Genomic DNA, 20,987 nt, shown 5'->3' with positions numbered 1-20,987 from the left:
TCATTTCCTCACAGTATCCACTGTTATGTCTTATAAATAAAGGTTAGAAAAATCCTATTATCCTTCAAAACGGTAAAATCACATATATAATTAAGAAAATAACCATGTCACAGTGCAGCAGAATAAAAAGCAAAGATAATTAGTGTTCTGAGATTGTTATTAGTGTCCGACAGCTTTGAGGAACTATTTCATAACATTGTTATTTTGATGGTTTTGACAGAAAGTGATTGTTTTCGCAGCAAGTGAAGCATTTAATTTCATTACTGTCAGTACATAAAAGACTTGATCAACATGTTGATAGCACTTATCAAAGAAAATTCAATACTTTCCCCAAGATGCAGTGAAGGAAAGAAGGATCAATTGAAGGAACTTAAGAGAAAGGAAGCTTAAATATTAATAGTTCTCTATACATTGGAATATATTCAGATGAAATGTCGATAAATCTGCCATCAATCTTTTCCAACAATATTTTTGAAAAACATGCACTCAAATTAACCAAGATTTTTTCAATTAAGAGGCGGCACTACATACAGACTATTCAATAAGGGGTTACCTACTCTAAAATAACCATATACAGTCATTTTCACACAGTGCATTCAATAAGGAGTAATCTACTACAAGGATGTGGAATAAAGAGTACACACAGCCTATTCTTTAAAGTCATCTTCACCAAAATTATTCAATAAAGAGTCATCTTCAAACAGACTATTCAATAAAAAGTCATATACACACAGAATATTCAATAAAGAGTCATCTTAACAAAGACTACTCAACAAGGAGTTGTCTACACCAAGATTATTCAAGAAAAAGTATCAAAAATTTTGAATAAAGAGTCATTTACACAAATACTATTGAATAAAGAGTCATCTAAACACAGACTATTGAATAAAGAGTCATCTACACACAGACTATTGAATAAAGAGTCATCTACACACAGACTATTGAATAAAGAGTCATCTACACACAGACTATTGAATAAAGAGTCATCTACACACAGACCATTGAATAAAGAGTCATCTACACACAGACTATTGAATAAAGAGTCATCTACACACAGACTATTGAATAAAGAGTCATCTAAACACAGACTATTGAATAAAGAGTCATCTACACACAGACTATTGAATAAAGAGTCATCTACACACAGACTATTGAATAAAGAGTCATCTACACACAGACTATTGAATAAAGAGTCATCTAAACACAGACTATTGAATAACGAGTCATCTACAAACAGACTATTGAATAAAGAGTCATCTACACACAGACTATTGAATAAAGAGTCATCTAAACACAGACTTATTATTCAATAAAGAGTCATCTACACACAGACTATTGAATAAAGAGTCATCTAAACACAGACTATTGAATAAACAGTCATCTAAACACAGACTATGGAATAAAGAGTCATCTACACACAGACTATTGAATAAACAGTCATCTAAACACAGACTTATTATTCAATAAAGAGTCATCTACACACAGACTATTGAATAACGAGTCATCTACACACAGACTATTGAATAAAGAGTCATCTACACACAGACTATTGAATAAAGAGTCATCTAAACACAGACTTATTATTCAATAAAGAGTCATCTACACACAGACTATTGAATAAAGAGTCATCTAAACACAGACTATTGAATAAAGAGTCATCTACACACAGACTTATTATTCAATAAAGAGTCATCTACACACAGACTATTGAATAAAGAGTCATCTAAACACAGACTATTGAATAAACAGTCATCTACACACAGACTATTGAATAAAGAGTCATCTAAACACAGACTTATTATTCAATAAAGAGTCATCTACACACAGACTATTGAATAAAGAGTCATCTACACACAGACTATTGAATAAACAGTCATCTAAACACAGACTATGGAATAAAGAGTCATCTAAACACAGACTATTGAATAAAGAGTCATCTAAACACAGACTATTGAATAAAGAGTCATCTATAAAAAAACAAACTTATTATTCAATAAAGAGTCATCTACACACAAGACTATTCAATAAAGAGTCATCTACAAAGACTTTTTATCTAATAAAGAGTCATATACACATATCCCATGGGAAAACGAAAACGGGATCCATTGGGATCCCAATGCAATCCCGGTGATATTGTCGGGATTAGCAGGGATAAGCATCTGGAATCGGGATCCCAATCGGGATAAATATCTGAAACTGGGATCCCATTCGGGATAAGTTTGAAGCCGGGATTCCAGTCTAGATGAAACGGGACAAATATCGGACACTGGGATCCCAATCAGGGTAACTGTCTGAAGCTGGGATCACAATCGGAACTGTTTAAAGCCGGGATCCCAATTGGGATAACTGTTTGAAGCTGGGATACCAGTCTAGTTAAAACAGGAAATTGTATGTTGTTGAAAATATGTAAGTGTTTCGTTTGTGTATATGTTACAGTAAATACGTGAAATTAGGAATTACACGTAATTACTAAACATTTCAGTAAATACCTGTAATTACTAGCCAATTTAGTAATTACATGTATTTACTAGTTCTTTCAGTGATTACTTGTATTCACTGATTTTTTTGGTCATTTTTACAGCTATTTACTAACTTGATATTTTTGTTATAAAATTAAAGATATAATTCAAGATACCAAATAAGAAAATAAAAGGGTATGTATTTTAGGGCTTACGGAATTAAGGATTACGGAATATAAGGCACATCAAAAGTGTATACTATTAAGTATTTGTAACTGAAACTGGAAAATGGTTGTTTTTTAACAGTTTTGGAACTCCCTAAAATCATTTTCAGCATGCAAGACAATGATATCAACCACTATTGAGAAATGCATTAAATTGTGAGAAGTTTATAGGCAACTTCGTCACCTCTTTTTGCTAATAGACATTCGATTATGCCAAATTTGGTTGAATAATCTTGATAGTGCTTAAAATCTCATAATTTCTTTAAATCAAAATCTCCATCAGACATACTTGCCCAATGCCACAAGTTAAATTCCGTTTACAAAATGGGTTTATTTCAGACTTCTTTTGTCAGACTGTTGCGATGAAGCTGACATTCTTCACAAACAAATTTATACACTTTGATGTGTTAAGAGTCACATTTCATATTTCAGTGTTTCTCTTTTTTATGAGTTTTTCAAGACCTCCAAACTTAAGCTTATAAACCTGCAGCAAAATTTTATCATCATTTTTACTTGTATAAGAATCATCTTTTTGTGGATCATATAAGTCAACTAATTGGTCCATCCCTTTTGTTTTAATTTCAATGTTGTCATTCTGTTTCTTTTTGTCAAAACTGCGACTATTGTCGCAAAAGCGAGACATAGCAAACCATTCTGTCGTCAGTAGCGTCCACACATATTCACTATGTGGTTAAAGTTCTTTACATTTTGATAACTTTCTTAAATTATCCTGGATTTCTACCAAACTTGAACAAAAGCTGGTTTATCATGATCATAAGATAATTTTCAAGAAGTAATTTTTGTAAAAATAAAATTAATTTTTCCGTATTTTACTTATAAATGGACTTAGTTTTTTGTCAGTTAACATTACATTCACATTGTGGTTAAAGATTTTAGAATTTTAATCACTTTCTCAAAATATCCTGGATTTCTACCAAACTTGTACAGAAGCTTGTTTATGATCATAAGATAATACCCAGAAGTAGAGTTTTTGAAACAATCCTTTTTCGTATATTCCTTAATTATAATTGGACTTCGTTTTTTCCCCAATTAATTTTACATACATCCTGCATTTTTTTAAAACATTTATTAGATTTCATAAACCATCCTGGATTTTAACCAAATTTGGACAGAAGCTTCTTACAGTACTAGAAATAAGATAGTATCTGGAGGAAAATTTTAATACTTTTTCCCATTTTTGTTGATCCTCCGACTAACAGCAAAAGTATATACATCGGTAACATATCTCCAGCAAGGGGTTAAATTGAAGGTCACATGCATACATATTCATTGAGGTCCAATTATTCACTTGCAAGTGCACCAGTACCCGTTAGATTGACTGCTAAAAATATAATTTCACTATATCACTTTCATTAATGATTGAACAAAAAAAAATCATATTTTATTTTTTGTATATCTCGTAGCTAATTATAATGCTCCAATAACAAAAAGATACATTTTAGGCTAATCACTTTTTAAGAGTACTCACTGATCTTCTATAGTTGGTTTTACCATAACTTTTAATCAGCTGACCATATTACGACATTGTTTTAACAGTTAGTAAATAGGTGTAAAAAATCATTTTAAAATTAGTAATTACTGGTAATAACTGGGCCGTTTCAGGAATTACTTGCATTTACTAAGTGCATTGAGGATTACATGTAATTCCTAAATTTTAGTAATTACATGTAATTCCGAATTTCATCTATTTACTGTAACATATACATATGTCTCTGATGACATCAAGTACAGGTTATTGGTGTTAATTAACAATGTGTATGATACCAAAGCTGTCAGGTGAAGCCAATCACTTTTAAGTGTCACTTAATATTCAGTTTGACAGCTATTTATAAGTCAGAAAAATGCCGAGATTTTCGCGATAAAAATGGCAGGGCGTCCGAGAAATGTCAACAGGTGTTTTGCCAGACAAGCTTGGGCGTTTCTGATGTTCCCCAAGTTCCCATAAGTGCGTTTCTATTAGTTGTCGTCCGGCATCAATGATACGATAATGATCGACATCGTAAAACGTTTGTTACTCAACTTATGTAAAATGTAATAAAAATCATGACCGCGTGCTTTGTTTTCAATTGTACTGAACAGTTCGACCCTAGAAAATACTGTCCTAAATAATGCGGCCACTAACTTATCCGCATGCACCATGTGCCGATTAATAAAGTATTCTTTTCTTATATTTAGTATAAACTGGCCAGTAATTAATACTTTTATGCAATACCCTTAATTTTTTTATAATACCGTTACGGAGACAGATCAACTTCTGGCCGATATAATTTGGGGCGAGATTGTCACTTCGACGTTAGTGTACTGGTAAAAACGTCATCAAAATCTGATTACGCCGCTTTATGCAGGTTGATGCAGATGTCTTCAGATAAGTGCATTAATAATTTAATTTAACATGTGTATATGTGTATATAATGATTATAAAAATAATTTATTGAGGAACTATGATTTTTATGGTTTTTATTTGAGCAAATCAACATCAGAACGCAGAAAGTCTGAAAGCATAAACTGAAAATATATTTATTTTTAACATATTCAATGAATAAACTTGTTGTCACATAACAGGCATAACTAGTAGGTATGTAAAAGTTTAATTTAGATGTGTGTATGTTTATTTGGTGAAAATAATAATAAGTCACTAGTTATTTATCTTCAGGGGATAAAAAAGGGGGAGGGTAATTAATTTGCCAAAAAAAATTAAAATAGCCTTCCAAGACTTCATAATTATTTGGACTAGCTTCCAATCTACTGTATAAACATGCAATAATATTTCTATTGAATTTGTTGCTTCAAAACGTATTGAACAAATGATTCTTTGCGGATTTTTTTTGATACTTTTAGGGGATTAAATGATATTTTTAAATGGAGCTGCCAACAGATTGCATGCAGATATTCCAGTTACCTTTACTCAGCATTTACTATAGTTGGAAGTACAGAGACAGCAAATTAATTTACAGAAAGGAGGAGAACTTTACATGTATCCTTTTGCATAAATAACCCAGGGAATCCAAGTGGCAGTGGGGTCTAGTACATGTCATGCACGTGTGCAAATTGAATTGGTGCATGTATATCCTGCTGGGGATTTATTTTTGAGATCCCACTTTTTTCTGGGAATCCCAGTATATTTTCATTGGGATTTACATCGGGATCTTGCTTTGTTTATGGGAATCCCGAAATTTTATCCCAGTATATTTTCACTGGGATTTACATCGGGATCCCGCTTTTTTTGCAGGAATCCCGAAATTTTATCCCAGTGGAATTAGGTGGGATCCCAATTGAAATCCCACAATATCCCAGTATATTTCCATCGGGATTTACATCGGGAATCCCGCTTTTTTTGTGGGATTCCCGAAATTTTATCCCGGTGGAATTAGGTGGGATCCCAATTGGAATCCCATCAAAATTCCAGCCAGAATCCAAGTGGAATCCCAGATTTATTTTCTCTTGGGATACTATTCAATACAAAAGTTAATATGAACAAAGGCGATATATGGTACTACATCAATGAAACAGCAAACCAATACTGCAAATAGCCAAAATATATCTAGGGGCAACATAAGTCTTCTACAATATATAGGAGTAATTAAAATTTGTCAAGTTGTAAATGAAGATCAAAGTAAACAAACTAAACAGTTGGTGTTCCACACCAAATACTCATAATAATAATAGAGCATGAAAATAATACTTAGATTATGTATTAAATAAAGATTTGTTTACTTAAACTGACAAATTAACAGCATATTGTGCATATTATATCATTATACAAATATGAAAATCAATAGCATGCATTATAATCTGTAATGTTTCAATGAACATTTGCAGTTTTAGTTTGACTTTTTGCAATATTTTTTCTAAAACATGAATTAGAATTGCATTGATTAATCTCATGGCACTTAATCATCTAATATTTCCACTCAATGAACTTATAATGTGGGTACTCTCACTTTATTTGCAGTGTTGTGCTGCAAAGATATCTATATTGACTGAAATAATTGCCACTGGAAAAATGTCAGACCAGGAAATTAATACAAAATCAGAGTTTCAATCATGATTGTTATGCAAACTAAGAAAAAAGTTTGTGAAATCATCAATATAAAAATTTGTTTCAGAATTTCAACTATATGTATTAGTTAGAGCAGTCTTGTTAACTATATTGAAGATATCATAGGTGTTCCCAATAGAAAAAAGGCAAAATGGTAATGACATTTATAAATGTAAATATTGATGTAATAACAAGATATTTAAATGTCTAGTAAGCCTTTTGTTGTATCAACAAATACTTTTTTTACATTAAAACGTAACAAGTTATTACTGAAAAAGAAATACTTCTGACAAACACAATCAAATGCAAGGATGAATAGGGAGCGATTTGGAGCTTTCTCCTACCACACACAGAGGGAGAATAAACAGGAAAAATAATGGTTCTAGCAAATGTAGTCTTGTTCTAATCAAATCATTGATGGATTATAAAGCTAATGAATATAAATATTTGGTCAATCAAAAATAGTATTTTTGGTGTAAGGTTTAAAAATTGTGGAAAGGTGAAGTTTTTACCAATGACAGGTCTTCAGCAGATAAGTCCAGAATATCAAAAAGTTACTATTTTTTCAGTTTAATTTTTTAGTGTTCCTTTCCAAAAACTCTGCCTGACATATAAAATAATCATTAGCTGTTTTGCCATAATTCCTACAGAGGCATATTTGACCAAACCAAAATTTGACTGTCATTTAAAACAGCTTAAATGCTATCTCTAAATTCATAGAACTCAACTAAAAGTTACAGTCAACAAAGGAGTAAATTGGCTGTAGCTAGTTATAGAGGAAACAAATTAATTGAGTGAGAACAAAAATGGCTTTAAAAATTAGGACTATCAATTATAATTTTAGAAGCAGGAATCTAATGTATTTTGAATGATATTTCAAAATTTACACCAAAACAATGTAATTTTGGTTGACTGAATTTATTCAACACTTCTACAACAATGCCTTCTGATAGTTTCTTATATTCAGATGGAACCCCTTGTCTTTGATCAAAATGTTTTTATCGCCATTAAGTTGTCCACAAATGTTAATCTCTTGGGACCAACAATAACGCCCCCTTCCATCAGACCCTGGATTGGTTACTTATTAGCATGACTGTTCTTATTTCATAAAGAATGGTATTTTTTGCTAAGAATAATAAAAAAAATATTTTGAAACTACCTAATCTGAAAGAAAACGTTTGAAAATTTAAGAGCCTAGCCATCATATAGCCAATAGTCAGAGGTTGACCTGACTTGAGACAAACACATTAACATATGATGGGGTTAAATTTATGAAATTGTTGTTTTTTTAAAACTCAATTCTCCCAATACATATCCAACTTGCAAATATAATGAACCACAGTAAAAATCAATTTTAATCTAGAAAGTTTTCTATTCTACTTCAAAGGAAATATTACAATCACTTTTCATTCTACAGATTCAATAAATGCAAAGTTTGAATACATGAATGACTTTGTTCTTTGATTCTTTGTACCAGCATGCAACTTAATTCATATTTTCTTGACTTCAACAGAAAATCTGAGTTGTTTTTTTTGGTTGATCGATCCAATTATGTAAATCTAAAATGTTTGAATACATAATGATTCAAGATAGTGAAAGTGATTCTGAACTGCTGGGATAACAGAACTGGTAATGACTTTTTCTAAATCAATGTTCTATGTCGCTATGACAAAAATACCCCTAAAATCATTACGATTCTATCCATCTTCTATGTGCTCAGTAACGGAATGATAATTTTGGAAAAAAAATTCTGAGATTCTTTTGACATGAAAGAAAATATAATGTATACATAAAATGTAAAGAATTAGATAATGCTAGATGTTTTGATCATTCATAATAAACTTAATCAAAGTCTTCTATTTTTCTCTAGTTAAAGATGACATTGATAATATTACAAGATGCAGTTTAATATATAAACCGTTACTAATGAATTCAACTGACAATCAATTAGCATCACAAACTTAAAGCTGAAAGACAGAAACATAAAAATAGATATAGTATTATAACTAAATGAGACAACTATTCATTAAGACCACAGGACAGAGATATGATGACTTATTATAACTTGACAACTTGACACCGTGTAAGTCAAAGAGAGTCTTATATATAGCAACATGAGGGGTGCCACCATGTGGAGTAGGATCTGCTCAACCTTCCAGAGCACCTGAGATCACCCCAGATTTTGGAGGGGTTCATGTTCATAGCTAAGTTTTGGGTTTTATGTACTATTGTTTGTTTTTCTTTTTTTAGCCATTGCATTTTCAGTTTATTTTGGACTTTTTTCTTAGTTTAAATGCATTTGATATCTTTTGCCTATCTCTCATAGGTTATATAGTTATGTGCACTTATATCTGTTGCTGTATTGTTTATATCAGCAGGCTTGCGTCTTTGGCCATACCTTTAATTGTTATGTTTTGTATTCTTGTAACCACATGGCAATATTTAACCTTTAAGAATTAAATGCTAATAAAATATGGTCACATGATATGCTTAAAGTGGCATCTCTTCCTGCATTCATGCTAATAAAATATGGCCACATGATATGCTTAAAGTGGTATTTAACACCAATAATCAATCATTCAATCATTCAATCAGTTCCACGATATCAAAAAGTACAAATTTTCAGTCGTTCAGGGTTGTGGGTTAATACAGCAAGCCAACAACCTAATGAACCCGTGAGTTAACCAAAAACATATCAATAGACAGGTATCTTCACTATGCACTATATATTTCAAGCTGAAGTTTAAAAAAAACCCAAACATAATGTTGAGTAAGCTGTCCCATTTTTCAAGGATAGTTTACTTATAATAAACCTGATTGAATCTTAGTTTAAAATCTAAAATAATGTCAAGTACTGTCTTCTATTGTTCACTGAAATTCTACTTAATACAGACCTGATAATATCAAAGCAGCTTTTCCATTCTCAATTTCATTTACTATAACAATTAAAGTGGACTTCCTCAACAATGTATTGTGAGGATTACTTTTAAAGTTGGGTATTTAATGTAACAGATAAACTTTAAAAATACTTTCCATCTTACTAGTTACTGTTGTCAAAACTTAAGATTCTCAAGTTCCAAAGTTCCAAAGTTCAATTAGCAAATAGTTTCCATTGGAAGTCTAAATAGTTTCAAATTGTATAGTCGTTTTTAGAGATCTGTTCATGTTCTAAGGGATATGATAATACCATCTACCAAAAAAGCTAGGCAGTATACAAATAAAGACAACATCTTTAAAAAAAATATTCAAATTTTTGCCTTCAAAGTTCTGTTTGTTTGAAAAAGAAAAAACATGTTTATTGCAACTCATCTGATGGGGTAATTTCTACATATAGTCAATTTTTCAGATTTTTAGTCCTGTGATCATAGAAACCTGACATTACAAACTTGAATTTAATTGACTGCATGACATACAGACTTTTTTATAATTAGAGTTCCATGACTCAAGTGTGAAACAGCAAATTCTCAAAACTAAGCATACTTCCAACTTAGTTTTTATAAAGTTTTGTAAATCTGTAGAAGCATACTCGAGTAACTATGTGATATGAAAAGTGCTGAGGAACAAACAGTTGAACAGAAAGACAGTGAGTCCTTACTGGGAAACATTATTTTTTTTGAATGAAAAAGAACTCCACATTTCTTGTACATATTTTCAAAGCAAACAAAATAAATGAATGAAAAATAAGCTTGATAATCAAGACATTATTGTGATTTTTTTTTTCATGTAAACAATGCAACAGTTTGCACATTACAATTATAAAACTTAGAATTATTTGTTTCATACTATTTTCTTCAAATATATCAACAAGATTTCAGTACCCATAACATATATTCTGATAGGGTTTACTCACAAATTTTCAATAATACTGAATTTATTACATAAGAATACCAGTCCACAGGTAAATTGAATTTCAATGAATTACTTTCCAAAACAGTTTCTATCAATTTCAAATGTCTTTGAAGAATTTAATTAAACTTGTAAATTTCATCTAGCTTCCTCTTCCTTAAAATTTAATTAAAACATTTAATTTTAACGATCGTTAAGTTTTAAAATAAATCTAATATACTTACTCTCGACCTGAGGATTTTGCTAATTCATCCATGTTTGAGGGATAAAACAAAACAGGTCACATGACACAAAAGGAAATTGACAATTTAATTATTTCCTTGTCTGAAGCTTGGGCCGTATTAAATTTCGTCTTCTCGGTAAGGAAACCAACAACTTAATACAATAAATCAGATTAGTGTAAAAAAGAAATAATTGTTTTATATCATTTATCGGTTATTCTAATGATTATGTCCTTCTCGTCTATTGAGAGTGTTAATTGAATGATATTTGTCTCAAAAGATTGACTTTTACACAATCAATCTAGGTCTTGATTCTGAATATTGTATAGTTAAAGCTGAAATTTACATGGAGGAGTTAATTTCTTTATTTCATGGGAAGAATATATATCCATCAAATTAAAATCCCCACAAAAATTTAACCAACATAATATTAATATCACTTCCATTTACTGGAAACCACAAAATTAAATCCCCATGATATCTTATGAAAAGACAAACCACAAAATTTTAACCCCACAAAAAGGAATGCTTATACAGTTTCATATGCAAGATTATCATCATCCTTAATAAGTAATTGTTACCTACATAGGAATATTGGCAAGCTTCTCAAAGAAATAAAGATAATAAGATGTCCATTATGTTGTATAGGAGACAAGATGTCTGTAGTTAAGTAGCCATACAAGATTCATTTTCTCATTAAATGGTCAGTCACTGGTCAGTGTAATCTTTCTTTGACAGTGAATAAGAGAAATCACTGCAATATTAAGGCTGCAAATCCTTACATCAAATGGACATTATATATACTCTCAGTAATACACAGTTAAATATCGTTGCAGCTATTCATGTAACCCTATAAAAGTAGTAGGTTCATCCTCAAATAGGCCAAAAGTTGGTCTAAAGATTTTAATATTTTAAAGTCAGGCCAATTGGCCGTTTCAGAATCTAAAGCATCATGGGTAATTTCATTGTTCGTACCCCAAAGTGAAAATAACGTTACGTCATTGGTTTAATTTCCATTGTTTATAACGTTTTAAACCAATCAAAACGCTTTGGTGTACGCTTTTGAAAATATTACCCAGGATGCATTAGATTCTGAAACGGCGAATTAATACTAATTTCACAAAGATATAAATGTGATATTCTTAAAGTAATACAAGATAAGTTTTCTATGGCACCTCATGAGTTCTCTTTGGCACCTCATAAGTTCTCTTTGGCACCTCACAATATCATTACAAAGTTAAGACATTTAAATTTTGCATTATTTGTGTCAAAATATATCAGTTAATTTACATATTTTACAAGAGTTTTTATAGCATGTTTACTCCCTGAACCTAATTTGTTTCTTAGGATCAATATTAAACTTTGGACCTTTTTGGAATTTTTAGAGAAGTTTTTCTAAAGCTTTCAGGTCCGAAAATGCAGAAAATTGTTGTTGCAACTTTTTCTCATGAACTGTTTTTGGAGCCTAAAATGTACTGCTGTTTTGGAGAGATTTTTATTACATGCATTAATAAAGGCTTTTGAAATGGATCGATTTAAGAACCAAATTGTGATATTTTATGACATAAGATTGATATAAGATTGACCAAATCTGCTGCAAGTATTCACAGAAAGATTATATATATATATTACTGCTACTCACAGTTATATTATCTAAGAACAAAACGATCTTTCTCAAAATTAGTTTTTTTATATAACAAAAACAGAGTTTTTACTGCTAATTTTTTTCACCCTCCAATGATATATCAATATGAACATCTACAATCTACATAATGAAGCACCTAAAACTGTACAAAAACTCATTGGTCCATTCATACTCATTCTTTTGCATTCACAAAAGGTATTTCTTATAAATTGTGATTATTTTTTAAAAACAAAAACCAACTATTTCTAAAACTGAATTTCCAAATTTAAGCGCATCTACATATCATGCATTACAACTAAATAAATAAATTGAAGTCTTTGCTAATACCTCAATTGTTGATTGTGGACAATGTTGAGATAATGAAGGCACCTGCATCTTTGATACTCTAATTAAGAATTAGAAAGGGATACATTTCTAGTGAATCAGCCATAAATCCCATAATTTTTGGTGCAATTCAGTCATCTTTTTTTACTTAGATTAATTGCCAGTTGAAACTATAGGTAAATAATGTGAAAAGGGGAATAACTCAAAAACATTTTTGTGACTAAATTTTCCTGAATTGTTAACTAATGCACTGTTTAAGAAGAATATGATATATAATGTAATGATAGCACTAAACAAAATAATTGATAGATATTTGAGCATTTAAAATGTTCTGTTTCTATCTCTAGATTATGATTTGTAGCATTTTATTTGTTTATTTATAGAAATTATTAACAAGAGGCTCTCAAGAGCATGAATCGCTTACCTTGAATTTTTGGCATTTATCTTCTGTTTATAAAGAGTTTAAGTGTCCAATTTCATCGTAGATTGTTTACTTAGTTTAATGTATATAAATAAGTGTTTGAAAATGCATTTTTTGTCATACTTTCTTCAAAAGCAAAAGAAAAAGGTGTTTGGTGTGAGATTTTGAAGTTTGTTAGGTTTTAAAAAGGTGATTAACTACAGTTGAATTAGATATAAGCAAAACACTGCATTTTACCCCATATGTTCTATTTTTAGTCATAGCAGCCATATTTTTTGAAGAAACAGAAAATAAAACACAAACGTTATTCTACACACCCTAAGGATCATTCAGCTTAAATTTGGTTGGAATTGGTTCAGTAGTTTTAGAAAAGAAGATTTTTTAAGTTAGAAAACATGCTAAACAAATTGTGCAAAATTGTCTTTAATGGGCAATTACTCGAATTTAGGGGTTCAATTCACAAATTTGGTCATATGAACTTATTTGAAGATCTCACTTTGCTGAAAATATTTGCTGTTTCAGCTTATCTTTATCATTAATACTATTCAAGATGATAACCAAAAACTGCAAAATTTCCTTAAAATTACCAATTTAGTGGCAGCAACCCAACAATAGGTTATCAGATTCATATGAAAATTTCAGGGTTGATAGAACTTTACCTTATGAACACTTTTACCCATGTTAGATTTGCTTTAACTGCTTTGGTTTTTGAAATATAAGCCAAAAACTGCATTTTACCCCTATGTTCTATATTTAGCCTTGGTGGCCATGTTGTTTGACGAAACAAAAAATGAAACACAAATTTTATTTAAGACACCCTAAGGATCATTCAGCTTAAGTTTTATTGGAATTGATTCAGTGGTTTCAGAGGAGAAGATTTGAAATAGTTTACACCAGACGGAAGCGACGACAGAAGATGACAAACGCCAAGTGATGGCTAAAGCTCACAGTTAATTCCTTTGAAACAAAAAAGTATCAGTCACAATTTTTTTACAAAAATTGCAAAATCATACAAAGGAATTGATAAATAGTCTAAGCAGACTTCAAATAAAAACTGGAAAGGTACATGAATCAGCTGAATGTCAAGTACCAAAAGACAGAGTGTACCTTATAATAAGCATGCAATAAAATCATTATAGCTCAAGGCTAATTATTTGGCTTTGAGTTCTGAACTTCTCTGTTGATAGAACATCCATGATGTGTATCATAAGGAAACAACCATTCATCTTTTTGTATGAGACATATTTTTTTCTCTCTCCATTGAACAAACAAATTATATTTTCTTTAAAAACATACTGGAAAATGAAATTTATTTTGTGTAAAACCCAATGTTAAATCTTAATTCCCCTGCCCTAATTTTCATGGAAACAATTTTGTTTCAATTTCCTCTCTGAAACAATTAAGTAGAAAAAAATGTATATAATGAAGAAGAAAAAAATGCCCCATGTACATTTCTTAGAAGCAAGAGGGTCTCATGAGCCTGATTTTTTTGCTTAAATCTTTCATCAATGATTAAGTTTGCTTTTCAACATACATTTATGAGTGGCTTAAAATAATTCCATTTAAATGTTCTTTGTATCTGTCATATTTGCATCCATGCTTAAATTCACATCCATACAAATCGAAAAAATCTGATATTTTGTTTTATTTCTCAAACATACAGAACAATTGGGACATTATAGTCCATGCTCTTGACATATTTTATTATCTAATTCTGTAAAGATGACTTTCTTGTGGACGTCACATGGCGACGTTTCTGTGGATTTTATTTTTCTAATGAATACTTGATTTGTAGATATTGCAAACTGTGTATGTTCAAATATATTTACCTATTTTGAAAGACTTGCATAATGTCAAATCATAAAATTGCAAATAGTTTAGTGTATCTAAGAAACTTGTAAGATTCCCACTGCTATTTTTTCTAAGTAGGTACAATTATGTTACTCAGTGCAATTTGACATCAAATAAGCAGTGATAATCATGTTTATCTGAAGAAATGCAAGGAAAACTTGTTGCAAATGTATTGTACTTATGAGGTTTTACCCTAAAAGAAGACCTTAAAAAAATAATGTATTCTAACTGAAGCTGTAGTATAGATATACATGATATTATTACATACAGTTTTATCAATCTAATGCAATGAGCAGAGCAAAAATATGTGTACTGAAAGCAACAATCTTTTGCTTGGAAACATGAGTTAGAATTTGTGTCTGGATAATTGCTTATTTAATAAATTCATAACTTTTTATAATATAGCAGTGGCCGATCAATGCATTTGAATGGGAGCATATAGTTGGAACCCCCCTTTACTCTGGGTTGGGAACCCCCCTTTTAAAATGGCTGGATCCGCCACTGATATAGAGTGACATTTAAATATTGTTTTAGGCAAATAAGCCATTATCATTCCAAGAAAGATAACTCTGATTTTATGTCATCTCACATTGATGAGAAGAGTTCAATAGACTGTAATTGACGAAAATAGGCAATGTAGCATTGAGTCATTGTGTTAACCAAACAATCTGCCAGTTTAAAATTGTATATGGACTGATTTTAATGGTAATGAACCTACTCATTTTTCACAATTTTAAATTGATTATTTTTCAATATCAAATTGTAAAGAGATAACTTTAAATTAAGTAATTAAACAAACTTTCTACTAAGAACACCACAGAAAGCACAAAAACATTGAATCAGAACATTCATTTATGACCTGCTTGCCCCTGGTTTGTGGGAATAATTGGGCCCTATCTTATGGCAGTCATTGGGCTGAAAATTTCTGGATCTGCCTGTGCCTTTGATGCAGCTATGTTTTATCAGACCAATATTCCTCTTAAAAAATGTCATTTCACTAAATCATTAAAGACGATCTGTGTAATAATATTGCAATCATTCTTGTTAAATTAACCTTCAAAATGATCAATCTCAATCTTTATTTCCATGGATTGATTTCTTGAAATTAATTGAGGTAAACAGCTCTCACTACAAATTCAGTTTAAATAAATGAAGTGACAAACATTTAAATTCTAGCAATTCAAAACAACCAATCAAAATCTATTCTAAATCACTTCATGGTATTGAGACGGCTAATATGATAAATCTCCAGACAAAGTCTTTAGAAAGGCAATGAATTTTGTATCAGTTTCAATGTAATTTGTCCATTTCTTATACCAAATCATTTCATTCATATAGATGAGAACTTTAGTAACCATTCAATATTATCTTCTCTCCTTAAGCTAAATGTTATAATAAAGACAAATAGAGAAAACTTTAAAGCTATAAGAGTAAATCACTTTTTTTCATGCGTCAGCAGTGAAACACGATTAACGATTCTATCATTTCCCTGAAAACAGGAAATGATGGCCATTTGATTGGCTAGTTGGACTGGACAGTAGAAAACATTATTATCCAATATGGTCATGACAGAATTAATATAGTGGTTTTATTTAACAGCTGAATAGGATTTATAGTAATGACCAATTTCAGCTGATTTTCTGGAACAGCGAAAAGATTTCAGCTGCACTCAGGTTTACAAGTTAGGTTGTAATTGAGAGCATCTTGAAGTTCTTCATTTCATGGAAGAAAACCTTTCTTATATGGTGAATTCTTAAGTCATAACCTCAAATTTTAGGTATAAGCTTAACTCTTGAAAGGTGAAAATGAAAACCATCAATACCGAACATGACCTCCATTCTGTCATCAGGGGCGGATTTAGGCGGGGGCGTGGCGGGCGTGCGCCCCCCTAAAATTTGCAAAGCATGGGTTGACTTCAACATATTTAGTATCAGAAGAGACCATTCAATCTTTTTTAACATTCAAAGTATATAAAACAGTCAGTTTAACAGAATCAACGTGATTACTAATCAACAAACCTACGCTTTATTAAAGTTTTATAAATAATTTCAAAGGAAGGTGTCAAACGCGGAGCTGCGTTTGATGACAAATATAATAGGTTTTTGGCAGTTAAAGTAAAAACAAATGTTACATTGTATTTGCGGTTTTTATAATCAATTTGTTTGATAATCGAAGTTCCAAAACATCCCTTACTCACTTTCACAATTTCATCATGATACGGTCAAGAAAACAGTCGGCAGGTGAGATTCTTTTATAATATCCGTAATGAAAGATAGAAATACTGTTTCAAGCGAAAGGTTAGTTTATTAATTTGTATCTCACTTGCAACCTAAATATTTAGCCGAATCCTGTACCGTATTACTGTATGCTTGGGATCCCAAGAAAATAAATGTAACTGCATAAATGCATCTCATTCTGATTTTAGTTGTTTGTGGCGAACACAGTAAAGTCTGGCACGACCTCCGAAAATCAAAAAAGTAAAAAACAGATAGTATGAAAGGACAATTAAAAATCGATGGTAAAAGTAGAACTTTTCGTTTGAAAAATACATTGGTCAGGTGAGCAATTGTGATCTGTCTCGTCTCACTTTGCATCCGTCTGTCCGCCCGTCTTTCTGTAGATTGTTGTCATGTGTGGATTAAGGCGGTTTCGGCTTGAAACTTTAATTCCTCGCTAATTTTAATACACAATAGTTTGAGATATCTACATTTCACCCCTTTAGAAGAATATTTCAATAATTTTACCCAAAAAACCCTCCAAAAATTTTTCCCCTCGCTCCGCTCGGCCAACATAAAAAATTTGCGCCCCCACTAACTGGATATCCTGCATCCGCCCCTGGTCATCAGTAACAACAAATTAAAATTTGAAAAGCTTTGGTTGAACAGTTCATGAGTAAATGCAGGAACACTGTTTGACAGACGCCCACACCCCATACATTCCCAAATCAATAACCAAATCTTTAGTTCGTACATCTGGTTAAAAATAAGTTTTTCTGCCTTACAAAGGCACACACCATAGGAAAACCCTTAGAATAACCTTTAACTGTTAATTTCTGTGTCATTTGGTCTCTTGTGGAGAGTTGTCTCGTTGGCAATCATACCACATCTTCTTATTTTTTTTTTTATATACATCACTATTAAAGACGGGTTCTAATCAACACAATACAATAAAAAATACATTGTTATATTGATTGAGACACCTGACAAATATCATAAACTAACATTTCCAATCACAATAGTAATGAAGGTGTTAAGTTAAGCTATAAAATTCTTTGATGACACTGTAACTTCTCCATAAAATATTCAATTACTGCTTTTGATGTTTTTGATGTCAATGTTGGAATTTGCTGATTTGACAATTTTATTTCATTAGTCAAGTATTAATTGTTTTCAGAAATGAAAAAAAAAAAGGTAATAAATCTGAAATAAAATGAATTTTCCATGAAATCTGAATTAAGGTTTACATTTGAATTATTTAGTTAAACAAACTACGTACACAAGTTCTTAGCTGAAGGGAATTATTAAGGGGAAAATTGACTTTGAGTCCATGTTTTGGAATACTGAAAAGCATTTTAGAATGACTTTAAACAAAAAATGAGAAATACCTGGATAAAAGCAATATAGTCAATATCAATAGCAACACAAAAGGATGACTGAAAGCAATACAAGGTCAGAGGTAATTATTTAGAGAAACAGAATAAAAAGGACTATTAGCTGTCATTGTGAATCAATTGTAAACAAAATTGGTTAAAGTCCCATAACTCCCATAAAAAATGTAAGTACACAAAATTGGTTAAAGTCCCATAACTCCCATAAAAAATGTAAGTACACAAAATTGGTTAAAGTCCCATAACTCCCATAAAAATGTAAGTACACAAAATTGGTTAAAGTCCCATAACTCCCATAAAAAATGTAAGTACACAAAATTGGTTAAAGTCCCATAACTCCCATAAAAAATGTAAGTACACAAAATTGGTTAAAGTCCCATAACTCCCATAAAAAATGTAAGTACACAAAATTGGTCAAAGTCCAATAACTCCACCTAAAATGGTTGAATAAAAATGAATGTACAGTATGGTAAAAAAAACTTTAATGACGAACGATCTTACTAAGTATGAAAGCTAGTTCTGTCCAATGGTCACTGATCATTCTTATATTTTGGATGGACAAAGACAAGAACTATATATCCCTCAAGGTGTCTCAGCACAACTGAGAACAAAAATGACTATGGAAAGATGCAGGGAATATTGTCAATGAGACAGGTACCCTTATTCAACACTTAAAAAAACCACACACATCTTAGGGTATAAATATGGTGATGAACTGATCAGCTACTAATATACGTAAAACAGAATGCAAGATACAATTTGCCCAGATGGATTTAAAAGGACTAAAGTTGTTTTAAATTTATGTGTTCATTTTGTCTCTTGTAAAGAGTTGTCTCATTGGCAATCATACCACATCTTCTTTATATGCCATTACATCTACAAACTTGATTTTAGGCAAAGAAATTGCAATTTATCTATCACTCCCAAACATATATTATATTGCTTTTCAGACTTCTATAAAGTTGTGAATGAAAATCATAAAATATCTCTTTACAAAAACTATTTTTGTTTTTTTGTTTTTGTTTTATATTTCATGGGAATTTTGTCTGCAGGAGATTCACCCTTTATCCTTTCTTTCCCAATCTAAAACATCCCACACGAATAGATGTTCAGAGACCGTCATTGTCCACTCTTTTAGAACATAATGCCCAATGCACTTAAAGAATATTGTAAGATTGCCATCAATAAATAAATCATAGTAGGATAAAATGTTACGCTAATACTGTAAAACGTATAACACAAAAGAAAAGTTTTTTGGACTTATTTTTCACAATCAGAACATTTTTATTGGATTTCTAGAAAATTACCTTTTTATAACATAAGGAGATGCTATATGACAGAGTCAAAAACAGATTTATGAAGATTTCTTTACACATTTAATATTTCTGTCTGTTGAAATAATATAACTTGAATATTCTCACGAACCTGATGGCTTTGGTTAATAGTTTAATTTCAATCAAACAAACTGCTCTAAAAATTTGTAAAAACTCCAATTTTATGACATATGTAAAAAAAATCACATGAAATGGTGAGAAATAAAGCTGCATTTAAGACTGGCCTTTATGTCTGATGTCTTAAAAAAAAAAACCCCACTGAATTATTTTTGAATAATGTATCTGGCTTTCATTTCTTTCTACTTACATTTTCCTATAACATAGCAATAAGGCAAGTCTTCAATCTATACATGTATAAACCTAATACTTTAAATAAGGCATTCAAAGGAGTTAAAATTGTATCTAAGCACATATATACCTATCATGCCCATTTAAGTCCACAGTTAATAGTTGGATTAAAAAAACATTATGACATTAAAAAGAGAAGCATTAATTAATAATTAATAACGCAAAATTATGCATATACGAAAAATACTTTTAATGACTTTTTATTGACGGAACCCATTTCGTTTGTTGAAACAGCGAGTGTTATTGACAAAGCAAAGAAAGGCAAATCTGCTGGATTTGATAATTTACCAGTTGAAGTTTTGCAAAATAATTGCTCAACTTTGTTTTTGTACCATTTATTTGATTTTTGCTTTAGGTTCCAAAAAACGCCAGAATTATGGAACAAAATTATTATCAATCCTATACCTAAAGCAAACATGACAGATCCGCGCGACCCTTTGTCTTACAGAGGAATTGCATTAGCTTGTGTTTCTTATAAGCTTTATTGTAATATTTTAAACGAAAGGCTTACGCAATGGATAGATGACAATAACATATTAGTCGACGAACAAAATGGTTTCCTTCAAAATCGAAGTACTATAGACCAATTGTCTTCTATTTGTAAGAGAAGACAGAATTATATGAGAGTTTGGTGCTTCCCATTGTTG

At 30.9% G+C, this 20,987-nt stretch overlaps 1 protein-coding gene across 7 annotated transcripts in view; it reads right to left on the bottom strand.

Annotated features, from left to right (window-relative positions):
- LOC143083001 (tumor protein p53-inducible protein 11-like) overlaps nucleotides 1–20,987 on the bottom strand; it is a 137,111-nt gene that overhangs the window by 43,623 nt on the left and 72,501 nt on the right. For 2 of the 7 annotated variants that reach the window (XM_076259094.1, XM_076259092.1), the window contains exon 1: nucleotides 10,814–10,958. The exons of the other annotated variants lie outside the window; for them this stretch is intronic. In XM_076259094.1, the coding sequence (XP_076115209.1) occupies nucleotides 10,814–10,845 (32 nt within the window). In that variant the 5' untranslated portion in view covers nucleotides 10,846–10,958. Of the gene's footprint in view, nucleotides 1–10,813; nucleotides 10,959–20,987 lie in introns of those variants that run through there. 7 annotated transcript variants of the gene reach the window in all.

The sequence above is a fragment of the Mytilus galloprovincialis genome, chromosome 7, assembly GCF_965363235.1.
Source record: "Mytilus galloprovincialis chromosome 7, xbMytGall1.hap1.1, whole genome shotgun sequence".
Classification (NCBI taxonomy): domain Eukaryota; kingdom Metazoa; phylum Mollusca; class Bivalvia; order Mytilida; family Mytilidae; genus Mytilus; species Mytilus galloprovincialis.
The sequence above is the reverse complement of the archived record's forward strand: the minus strand, read 5'-3'. Positions and strand labels throughout refer to the sequence as shown.